Source organism: Xenopus laevis, chromosome 7S (assembly GCF_017654675.1).
Source record: "Xenopus laevis strain J_2021 chromosome 7S, Xenopus_laevis_v10.1, whole genome shotgun sequence".
Classification (NCBI taxonomy): domain Eukaryota; kingdom Metazoa; phylum Chordata; class Amphibia; order Anura; family Pipidae; genus Xenopus; species Xenopus laevis.
In genome coordinates, this window is record NC_054384.1 from 53,790,862 (window position 1) to 53,803,634 (window position 12,773).

At 36.9% G+C, this 12,773-nt stretch overlaps 1 protein-coding gene across 1 annotated transcript; it reads right to left on the reverse strand.

Moving 5' to 3' along the window:
- Positions 1-3,473: 3,473 nt before the first annotated feature.
- On the reverse strand, positions 3,474-9,025 carry nppa.S (natriuretic peptide A S homeolog; the record flags this gene model as incomplete). The annotated part of the gene is given in 4 exon segments (NM_001096918.1): positions 3,474-3,810; positions 6,357-6,646; positions 6,649-6,661; positions 8,849-9,025. Coding segments are annotated over 4 exon segments (426 nt in total). The 3' UTR covers positions 3,474-3,804.
- Between the last annotated feature and the right edge of the window lie 3,748 nt (positions 9,026-12,773).

Sequence of the window (12,773 nt, forward strand, 5' to 3'; positions counted from 1 at the left end):
ACTGGTTGGGGATCACTGCTTTAGACCATTGGTCTCTCGGATAGTACTGATTAATGCAATGGGCAACTGGCATTAATCAAATGTGTACATGCAAAAACTCCCTAAACAGTCACACTATTATAGTTGTGTATGGTGCTAAATTGCTGCTAGTTTTCCAAGGAACAAATAGGATACAAATAGTAATACTGAGTCACCTGCTCCACAACATGGCATTGCTAATCCCACATAAACTAAACATATTGCTTGGCCCTTTTTAACTAAGGTCTGGTCCGACTGACATCAGTTTGGTCTTGGTGTCATTTTCCGCTACCTCAGCCTAACATTGTCTCTTGCCCAGCCATGCAGCAACAATGCAGCCATGCAGTTTGTCATTTGTTCATTTGAAATTGCTGACCAGTTACAGGTGTGTTTAGAATAATAGCAGTGTCTATAAAAAGTGAACAAAGCTCAAAATACTTATAATAGATTTTATTTCCATAAACAACTGCCATGGGAACACTGGACATTCTATTCTAAATCATAAGATAGAGAAAAATGGATCACATTTGTGCTATTTCTTTACAGAAAGTGAAGGGAATATTAGGCTGTTCCACAAATAGTAGTGCCTGCATTCTTCTTTACAAACTCAAACATTCACTGTATAAACTGAAAATAGTTTTACGATTTTGCTTTCCTTTGAATCACTGAATCACTGAACTAATATTTAGTTATATAACCATTGTTTCTGAGAACTGCTGCACATCTGTGTTGCATGGAGTCGACCAACTTCTGGCACCTGTTACAATCCCCAATTCTTCTGTGCCGTTGAAACAGAAATTTCAAGGGCATTTCCTCCTCAGCATGAGGCAACATTATCTCTTCAAGTATTTTGATGTATTGAAACTGACCCATGATCCCTGATATGTGATATGTGATAAATAGGTCCAACACCATAGTATAAATAACATCCCCATATCATGATGCTTGTGCCACCATGCTTCATTGTCTTCACAGTGTACTGTGGCTTAAAATTCAGTGTTCGGGGGTCACCCGACAAACTGTCTGCGGCCCTTAGACCCAAAAAGAACAAGAAATTATTGAAAAATGAGGAGAGCACTCAATAGGCATATTAATGTTGAATAGGCATATAGAAGTTTCTGATATACCCCTTGTGTCTTGTATCCTTTTTTTGACCTTTCTCTTTGTCTGTCCAACGTAACCATGCATTTTTATGACTTGTGTCAGAGGGACATAGCATATCTTTTAAAGTACGGACATGTTTATAGCAAACAGAGGTGGTTGTGTAAATAAGTGTCCAAACTTCTTATCAGATTGGATCAGGGGCCAATATTTCTTTACCACTTTCTCTGTTATGTCACTGTATTGGTTAAATGTTTCATGTCAGGCTGCATTTTTTTGTTCTTTTAGCTAGTAGGCTTTCACGTGGAAGGATTTCAACTTCCTATATAGCTTTATTAACCACAGTATGTTTGTAGCCTTTCTCTATAAACTTTTCAGTAAGTTTCTTTCTTCCTCTATGTAGCCATCAGGGAAAGAGGATATTTTTTAGCCCTCACAAACTGCCCTTTTGGTATGGCTCGCTTCCCCTTAGAGTTATGGAAGCTTTTGGCGTAGAGCAGGTTATTTTTGTGTATGGACTTTCTATACAGATTAGTGCACAGTTTACATGTGTTCAGGCTGATTTTGATATCTAGGAAGTTCAATTCAGATTGGGAACATTCATATGTAAATTTATTGGTCTTGTGATTTAAATTTGCATCCTTCATCATGTTCTCCAGTTCGCCGATGGAGCCATTTCAGAGCAGAAGCATATCGCCCACAAATCTAAAGTATCTAAGTATGTGCGTACAATATGGTTCCTTCTCCAAAAATAACCTTTTTTCCAAATAGTGCACAAACAGGTTAGCAAATTAGGGTGCGACCGTAGCACCCATTGGCGTGCCCTGTGTTTGCCAGTAGTAATTCTCAAAAGTAAAATCGTTTTTAGTTAATACCATATTTAAGCAATCGATTTTGCAGGTTAGTTTCCAATAGCACTTCTTCTATACAAACCTTCATTATGTGGGATAGAAGTATAGAAATTCTTGATGTCTATTCCACATAAAATAACTTCTGAAGGTAATACATCCAACTCATTAAGCCTGCATAGAAAATCTGTGGTGTCCCTCAGGCATACACTGATTTTCAATACTTCACTTTGCAGGAAGTGATCCACAAACACCGACAGGTTCTAGTACTGAACCTATACCTGAAACTATAGGCTTCCCAGGGGGGTTTTCTAGAGTCTTATGTACTTTAGGTAGAGTATATAGAACTGGGACCCTCGGGTTGTCATTCTTTCTCAATGTCACCTATTCAATTCAACTATCCTTCCTCTACCATCAAATTTATTTGTTTTTTAATGCTGGTGGTTGGGTCATACCTGATTTTAGTATAATGCCCAGGGGTGTTTAACTGTCAAAACACCTCCGTATTAAATTGCTCTCTACCAAGTACCACAATACTCCCCCCTTAATCAGCCTTACAACTAATAATTACACACCTGTCTAAAAATTACACACCAGTCTGTGTTGTTCCATGTGTCCATGCCCCACCAGCTTTTGTTCATGGCAAATGCCATGGAAGATGATAGCAATTTGGTGAGAGCTGTAGTGGACAACTCACATTTCACATATTTTGGAGGGGTTTCATTTTCTTCAGTGATGCACTTTAGTCTGGAATCCCACTGAATGTTCATGACAGAATGCCCAGCAACCAGAAAGCATTCTTAGGTTTTTCATTATTGATTATCTAATCTAATATATCTTATCTAATAAAACACAATCCCTTTATCTTCCTTTTTTGCATTATACCAAAAGTTCCTTTTTTATCTTGCAGACGTTCATTTTACTAGACAAAAAATAAGATCACATTGCCAATTGTTTTAGAACACTGCAGTATTTATCATACTGAAAGTTAATTCTAAGGTGAACATGTGGGATCAGTTATCCGGAAACCCATTATCCAGAAAGCACCGAATTATGGAATGGCCATCTCTCATAGACTACGTTTTATCCAAATAATCCAAATTTTGAAAAATGATTTCCTTTTACTCTCTAATAATTGTACAGTACATCATACACGATCCAAACTAAGATATAATTAATCTATTGGGTTTATTTCATGTTTACATGATTTTCTAGCACATGTATGGGATCTGCTATCAGGAAACCCATTATCCAGAAAGCTCCGAATTACGATATGACTGTTTCCCATTGACTCCATTTTATTCAAATAATTAAAATTTTGTTTACATGATGTTCCAGTGGACAATGTGTCCAATGTGTACAGAAACATCCGTTATCCCGAAAGCCCCAGGTCCCGAGCATGCTGGATAACAGGTCCCATAACTGTATTGACAAAGAAGCATTTTTTAAAACACTATTGACAAAAGAAGTGCCATGATGAACACAGTCCTGAGAAATCTTGAAGCATTTAAGTTACAAATTTAATTTATTTTGTTCTACACAACAAAACACAGAGTAATGTAGCATGCTGTCCAAAGTCCTGACTATAACATATCAATTCTGTTATGTATTAACTTCTTCATTCAGGAGTGTTTTCCCAATCTCAATGACTCTGTAATCATGTGAGTTATCTGGTAAAAACGAATTTAGAAACAAATGTAGAAAATTTGTTTAGACAAACATTTCAGCAAATGTGAACTTGGTGCATGGTGCCATAAATGATTCTTTTGTGTCCGATTTCATAACACATAGACCAGTCATTGCAGAAGAGGACTCTTCAGTCTTCTGGTTGTTTTCTTCAAAACTATTTAAGAAAAACAGTTTTTAGTTTGGCTTCATTTAATTTACTTTTAAACTAACAGAGGAACATCAATCAAGCTCTCGAGGCCCTTATTTAAGGAATGTGTATACTCAAGCCTCACCTAACTGGGTTCTAAACAGGAGAGTGACAGAAGTTCACAGACAATGCTGTTTTAGTTTGTGTTGTGAAGGGGTCATAGCTGTTTGTGTTAGACTGTCACTGTCACACTAAGAAGGCTACATCAGTCAGCTAAGTCATGTATATTTATGCTTCTGCATCTCTACTTCTTGTGCTTTGTTTTTTTTTGTTTTTTTTTTGCACACACTGCATTAATGATTTGGTAAACTGCTTATTCTAAGGAAGAATGCATTGTTTGAATAGCTACCTAATAATATATACACCAAAATTTACTGCAATGGAATAAAATTCTTGCATTGAATAAAAAATCCTCAGTTTACTTAACCATTGCTTAGCATATTTATAAATATAAGATTGGTAAAAAAGTATTGCTTTATAAACATGTATGCAGAAGAGGTGTGAAAAAATTCTTAGATTTAAATATATTTGTCATCACAATCTCGCCTTCCATTTATTTATTGCTATCCTTGCGGACATTGCATTCTTCTATCTAACATGAGATGTTTATATTTAATTTAGTTTTAACTTATGACAGAGGACAAGCGTGAAGTTGTTTCCAGTGATGAATGTACAACTCTAATACCAGTGTAAACTAAAGTTGAACATTTTGATACACTTAGGGGCACATTTACTAAGGGTCGAATATCGAGGGTTATTTAACCCTAGATAGTCGACCCTCGAAGTAAAATCCTTCGAATATCGAAGTCGAAGGATTTACCGCAAATACTTCGATCGAACGATCGAAGGACAGACCGTTCCATCGAACAATTAAATCTTTCGAAATCAACGATTCGAAGGATTTTAATGCATTGATCGAAGGATTTTCCTTTGATCAAAAAAAGCTTAGAAACCTTATGGGGAAGGTCCCCATAGGCTAACATTGAAGCTCGGTAGGTTTAAAGTGGCGAAGTAGGTAGTAGAAGTTTTTTTTAAAGAGACAGTACTTCGACTATTGAATGGTTGAATAGTCGAACGATTTTTAGTTCCAATCGTTCCAATCAAAGTCGTAGTCGAAGGTCATAGTAGCCTATTCGATGGTCGAAGTACCCAAAAAAATACTTCGAAATTCGAAGTTTTTTAACTTCGAATCCTTCACTCGAGCTTAGTAAATGTGCCCCTTATAGTCCAAGTTGATCGATACAAACCTGGCTATGGTTCAGTTGACTAAAATCTATTTTAATATTTACAATGTAAATATAACCAATTTGTGGTATTATGAAAGATATACTGACACCTGAAATTAAACCATTTTTTTTTTTTAAATATATCATAACATTGTCTTTGCATGAGCTTTATAATTTTGCAATAAAAGTATTTCCTCATGCTATTACTGATCATATCCACCAAATTTCTATTGGGGGGCTGCCATATTTGTGCAGCAGCAGTCCTGTAGTATTAATAATTCTAATTTACAGGTTGAAAACAGAAAGCCAGGTTGGCAAAACAGTTAAAATTTATCAATACATAGGTTGAAATTTACAAAAGGGCGAAGTGCCGATAATTCACCTGCGTAACGTCATTTTGGTACTTCGCAGATTTAGTAACGGACGCAGACGTAACTTCGCTAGTGAAAGAGATAGATGCTAGCTCTCATTCGCACTCAATCAGCAGGCGAAGTTGCGCTCTGGTGAAGGGACGTAACTGCACAAATTCATTAAGATTTGATGTAAGATGTGATGTAACAGGCGAAATGCAATAGAGTAGATAGGACTTCCTCAAAATTTAGTTGAAAATTTTGAAAAAAGTCCCAAAAAACGCCGGCGTCTTTTCCTTTTTTTCAGGATGGTAGGCTGCAAAAGAGTGTAAATTTTTTGGGGGGTAACCGGCTTCCCCCTACATTTCCTAACATATGGCAATATAACAACTCTATTTTCTTTTATTACGCTTCCCTGGGCTTGTTTAATGTAATGTATTTGCTGCAACATATACGTCCATTCAACTTTAACTTCTCACCGTATGCAAATTAGCCAACGCTAGCACAAATTCGTTCTGCTTGCCGAATTAATGCCAGCGCTACTTCGCCAGAATTCGGCGCCCTGGGCGCAACTTTGCATGCTAGTGAATTAGCGTTGTCTGAGCAAATTTTCAGATGGTGAAGTGTTGCACTGCCTGCGAAGCCATCGCTGGCGAATTTTTGCCCCTTCATAAGTGCTACAATGCTGATTCATTTGATACTGTGAAAAGTATTGTCCTAATAAAAAAATATTTTCTTATTTTCTAATCTTCTTTTCAATAATGAGTTTCCATTCAATTTATGTTACAAATTTCTCTTTTAATGTATTTTTCTGAGTTTCTAATCTTCTTTTCAATAATGAGTTTCCATTCAATTTATGTTACAAATTTCTTTTTCAATGTATTTTTCTGAGAACTACATGCAAAATAATCAATCAAACAATAGATTTGTTGCTCACCCTGTGGCTGTTGCAACCCATGCCACTCTGGGCTCCAATTTTGTCAATGCGTCCTCCAAAGCAGTCTGAGGACCTTCTTAAACTCCTTGGTGAATTCAAAAGCTCTCTTAGCTTGCTTTTGAGTCGTGATAACTTATCAGGTGTTTCCCAGGAAGACCCTTTGTTGTATATAATCTCAGATTGGGGTTTTATAGCCTCTCCGGTCCAGGAAGGAGCAGCGTTAGAAGAGTCGGCAGCATCATAATTCTGAGCAAATAAATCTTGGGATGGGGCCATTGGTTCTTCTGCAGGCGATCCAGAATATTCTACGGAAAAAAAATGTGGTTATGTGAACTGTTGAGAAAATTATCTTTTATTCTAAAATGTAGCTACTACTATCATTTTCCAACAACCAAGCTGAATAAAATGTGGTAATTACTGTGAAGAATTTAATTCAATAACTATTAAGCTCTTATTATTATAAAATATTTTAGGAGTGCAAAATTGTATTTGGTGTATAATGTGAACTGTTATACTAGTAAACACTTCCAAATATGAATATTATAAACTTCTGCAAATTATAACAGTGTATAAACAACAAATTTTCAGATGTCTATGTTGATTTAAATAATTGCAAAAAAAACCCCATCAAATGTTATAGGCCTTTCTCATCCAGCCCTTCATGCCATCTCCTGTATGTATCTCAAGCTGCAATCTACATAGCCCTAATCCGAGGGAAAACCCTACATTGGAGTAATTCTGGACTGATGATACAGAAATTATACAACCTGGGCAAGCCAGAAACAGCCCACCTAAGGCCATGGATAATTTTATCTCCCTGTTTAAAACAGGGAGATAAAATTATCCATGGCCTTACTATTTTCAGCCAGATGATGTACAGTATAGCTTCTTAATTTTTTTGTAAAGATCCTTAAGCGTTGTATTGCTACATTTCTGAATTCTTAATATGTGTAAATAACACAGTATCCCAACTTTGGTTACTCCAGTGTTGTTAGGCCATCACTTAAAGTGAAGTTACCTATAGGTCATGTTGATTGTTTTTCGCTGATAGTTCTGCTTTTGTAAGTAATTGTTACTTTAGTTCCTAAACCTGACTGTTTTGCCAACCTGACTGTCCCTTCTTAACCTGTCAGTTACAGTTTCTAATGTTAACGGACTCCTTCTGCACAAATATGACAACCTCCTCCTAGAGGAACACGGAGGATCAGATGGGTAATGTAAAAGCATCTGCAAATACTTTTATGGCAAAATTATAAATAGCATTCAAAGACTGGTGTCAGTATCTCTTTAATATTTACAGATGAACTGTTTGGAGCTGCTAGGATTTATGTTATTTACAGTGTGCCTGTGTGAATCTATGTCAGGTAATTATGTATAATTGTGCATACATCAATTGCAAATTGACTTCCCAATAAATGCCAATCTGACTAGCGATACAGTCATTTCAGTGACTTTATGACTGGTGCAAAAGCGTGGTTGCTGGATATGAGGAGAGTTGTCTGCATTATTTTTATTGTTTAATGTGGTTATATAAAACATGAACCCCCATATGTGATTAAAAGTATATATGTAATAAAAGGCACTAAGTTTGCCCAGGAGCAAAAAAACATAGCAACCAATAAGATGTTTGATTTTAAACAGGTGACCAGTAAATGCTAACTTCTGATTGGTTGCTATGGGTTACTGCTTACTACTTAGTGCCTTTTATTACATATCCCCCTAAAACATATCTTGGCTGCTCTCCAAAAATGTAAGTAATTAATATGAATCTAAACATAAATATAAAACTAATATAATCTTAATTAGAGCACAGTTTCAGTTTTAGTTTTTTTTAGTTTTTTTTTATAAATACTGGTTTCTGAACCGTGGAACTACTGTATTTAACCAAAAGCCTGCTATTCACAGGCCAAATCTGTATCTCAGAAATGGCTAAAAATTCATGTAAATTGCAAAGGTGCTCAGAAGGGCACTGCAAATTGACAAAGTGGATCTAAACTCAAAAAAAAAGTGAATAAGGATAACTCACGTATGTTGTTCCAATATATATATATAATTACAAATTTAGTGTGCATCTGTTTTTATAGAGTGTGTGCGTAGCATCACTTGCAAACATTAATTGTAGGCATTATAATGTATTCTTTATGTTCTTTGAATGAATTTTAATTTGATTAACTTTTTTTAATAGCTGAACTTGCTAAGACCACATGTATTAGGTGGGATTCAAAAGCATCCCTGCTAATTATGGAGAAAAGCGTTACATGAATGAAGCCAACTAATAAACTCTAAAGGGGGTTAAATTTTTAATAGGTAGTTCCTGTTAATATTTAATAGTGCCCTTTAATGTATCTGTAAAATAGAATACAGAGCATGCAATATTTTTTCCTGCTGGAGTCCTATATTCTCTTTTTTTAATCCACACTTTACATTATATTTTCATTCCTTCTTCTGAATCATGTTCTTTATAACCACATTAATGCTACTGAGTCTCTCACCTTTAAGTCTGTCAGATCAGAAGACAGGACTGAGCTGTATGCAGGACTGGCCTTGGCCTTCATCAGAGTAAGAAGAAAGAAGATGAAAGCAAAGTATCCAACGAATGAAATCCCCATGGCTCCTGAGACTGATATTGACGAGACACCTAATTTCCACTATAGAAACGTCTGTGTGTCTCCTTGTTTGTTCTGATATTCACAACACTGACTGATTTTATATGCATAGCAGTGACACAAGGTTGCAGAGGAATGAAGCCCACCACATTCTAGCACTTCCGTATGATAAAGAAGCTGGTTGGAGGCCAACAGAAAATTACCTTTTAAAGTTATCCTGCCCACCGCATTTCCACAGAATTTCCAGGAGGTGCCTTATCCACTTGACTGCACTGACCTGACAGGAGACTCACATTCTTTGTTAAAGAGGCTTCTCACATGCAGTGTCTGGGTGACAAGGATAAACTGACCCATCTATCTTTACACCTAAATTCCTTATTAGTGGCTCATGGAAAATAAGAAAATTCAAACTTCTAGCCAATGTTTTATGGATGCAGTTCAGACAGCCTGTGAAATACAAAAGAGGCTGTTGGAGCACTCTAAGGTTAATAAAGTAATATAGTAAAGTGCAACAGATCTGGCCAAATTAGCTTTATTTAAGAAACATGACTTGTGGCAAGTAACATCAGTTATTTTTAAGCAGCAAAATTCCCCCGTTCAAATAAAAAAAAAACAGCACAATGGCTGGTAGCTGTGCGTAACTGCACTGAGGCAATTTTTATAGTACCAAGTGCCCAAATTATCTTTCATTCATTCATGTACTGTATGCAAACTGAACTAATAAATGTCAGCTAAACAGAATTGTAAGTGGTAAGGGAAAATATACCAGTCCATAGCTATATCTTTTTAATCAGTTGGAAATTCATAATAACCCTTGGGGGGGGGAAATTACTAAAGGGCGAAGTGACTAATGCTGGCGAAAATTCGCCAGCATGACGTCATTTCAGTACTTCACTGATTTACTAACATTTGCAGGCGTAACTTTGCTAGCAAAGGAGATAGACTCTACCGCTACTTCGAACTCTTACGCCAGGCGAAGTTCCGATGTGGCGAAAGAGCGTTACTTCACAAATTCACTTATATGTGGATTTTACTGAACGTTACCTCTTGCGCCAGACTTGCCTTCGCCACCTCAGACCAGGCTGGCTGGCGACTTTTCATTTTTCAGGGTGATAGGCTGCAAAAGAGCGTACATTATTTCTGGGGTACCCGGCTTCCCCCCTACATTTCCTAACATATGGCACATAAACTATACACTGGACTCATGTGTAGGCCAATATAACAACTTATTTCATAAAGGTTCCCTGGGCTTGTGTAGTGTAATGTATTTGCTGCAACATATACGTCCATTCAACTTTAACGATAGGGCAACTTCGCTTTGCTTGCCGCAGTAACGATAGCTCAACTTCGCCAGCGTTCGGCGCCTCTTTGTTTTATATCTTAACCTATTGCTTTGCTCAAAGAATAAGAACTTTTTCTTTCATAATGGGACACCGGAACAAAGCTTAAAATGTAGGGCAAGGGTACATAGATCCTTGACTCCACCGTTCTCTGCCTGCAATTTTTTTGCAGGCGGAAAGAAGCTGAATTTAGGTATGCAGAACAGAGATCGGCCCAAAAATGTGTTTTTCTGGCCAATATCCACTTCATGTGCAGACAGAAGCTGTACTTTTCACTAGATACATGAAGATACAGATGAGAACGGATCCACTTCTCTCCTCCAGCAGAAAAAATGCAGACAGCAGAGCTTTAAATGTTTTGGTTCCAATCATATGGACATTTATATTAGTAAACTACATCCTGTTTAGTAAGGTTGCTGAAATTTCAGTTGTACAATACTTGTTTATTATAACATCCCTTTTTGTTTTTTGAAATGTAAAGTTACATAACACCCAATGTACATTAACTGTAGCATATTTATTAAATGATAAACCAAGCACTCAATTTTTCAAGAGTGTTTGAAATTAATTTGAAATATCTACTGATGAGCAAACATTCTCTGCTTCTTATACAACTAAATTACGCTTGGCCATTGCAACATCCCACAATATAAGACTGATGAAAACTGTTTATTACTCATTGGTCTTACACCAGCTTTTAGATGTTACTCAGGACACAGTAAGAAGGATGATATCAGATAATGCATTTAAGGGTCAGGGCACACAGGCAGATTCAGGTAGATTAGTTGCCCGGCAACAAATCTCCTCTTCTTCGAGGCGGCTTATCTCCCCAAACTATCTCCCCTGCCTCCCCGCTGGCTAATATGCAAATCGCCGGCGGGATGGCACTCAGCGCAATTCATTTTCTGAAGTCTTCCGAAGTTGCCTCACGAGCAGAGAGGCTTCTTCATAACAGAAAGAGCTCTAGAAATCAAGCAAAAACAAAAAAAAATACAAAAAAAATCTGACTTAGAAGATACAGGGGATATATAAACATACTAATCTGCAGTTGTCAATAGCTACTAATTAGCAATTAGCTAACTAAAAATGTGTGCTTGAAAAGTACTCTCTGCTTTGTAATTGTAAACGAGGCTTATAGCACACTGGCTATCCTCCAAGGGGATGAAGTCCACGTTACAGGCTGCTAATAGCAGACATTACTTACTTGATCAATCACTGTTTTGGTAGAAATTATATTTCTACATTGCAAATAATTTACTAGTAGGTGTAGTAAAATAAGAAAACCAACAGACCTAACAGTCATGACATGCATGCTGCTGATTCTGTGTAATTAAATCATTAATTGAGGCTTGTTTCAAATAATAGCAGTTTTCAAAATAATAATAGGTTGTTCCAAATAGCAGTGTGGAGTTCAATTAGTGAGGCCATTCATTCTGTGAAAAAGCAGGTGTCAGTTAGGGCACTTATTTAAGAAAGGAAGGCAGCAAATATTTTGCATGCTGGTTATAGTGCATTTCTCTCTGAGTAAAATGGGTCCTTCCAGACAGTGTTCAGAAGAACAGCATGCTTTGATTAAAAAGTTGATTAGCGATGGGAAATATATAAAGAAGTGCAGGAAATGATAGGCTGCTCAGATAAAATAATCTCAGATGCTTTAAAATGACAACCGAAACGAAAGACGTGGAAGAAAATGGAAAACGACCATTCGAATGGATAAAAGAATAGCCAAAATGGCAAAGCCAATTATCAGGAATTACATAGAAGGTCTAAACTTACCTGTGCTTATTTTTACAATTAGAAGACGTCTATGTAATCCAAGCTATCGGCAAGAAGCCCCTGCAAAGTCCCATTGACATGCTGAAGGGGTTACAATTAGCCAAAGAACTCACTGACTGGCCTAAAGAGAGATGGCGCAACATTTTGTGGACTGATGAAAGCAAGATTGCTCTTTTTGGGTCAGACAGCCCCCAAATACTAAGGGGGTTGTTTATCAAGGCCCATATATATCTCAGTATTTCTAATATCCAATTTTGTGCAAATCTAAATTCCCAAATGGACCTTATTTATGAAGAAAAAAGCCCGAAAAAATGTTGGGCAAAACTTCGGAGCAAGCCCCGAAAACTCAGAGTTTTTTGCTCCGAATCCCCGAAATCATCGGATATCGGTACGGACATCAGCGCAGACACTGGGACCTTCCCCATTGACTTATACAGGACCTCAAGAGCTTTTAGATGCCAGGATTTCAGATTCGGGGTTTTCAAACCATCGGACTTTAATAAATCCCAAAAAATTCTGATTTTTTTTTTTAAGGTCCGAAAATGGTGGAGATTTTTCTCATACTATGGTGGTAGGCCTATTTATCGCATGCCAGGGATCATGAACCAGTTTCAATACATCAAAATACTGGAAGAGGTCAAGTTGCCTTATGCCGAAGAGGAAATGCCCTTGAAATGGATGTTTCAACAAGACAA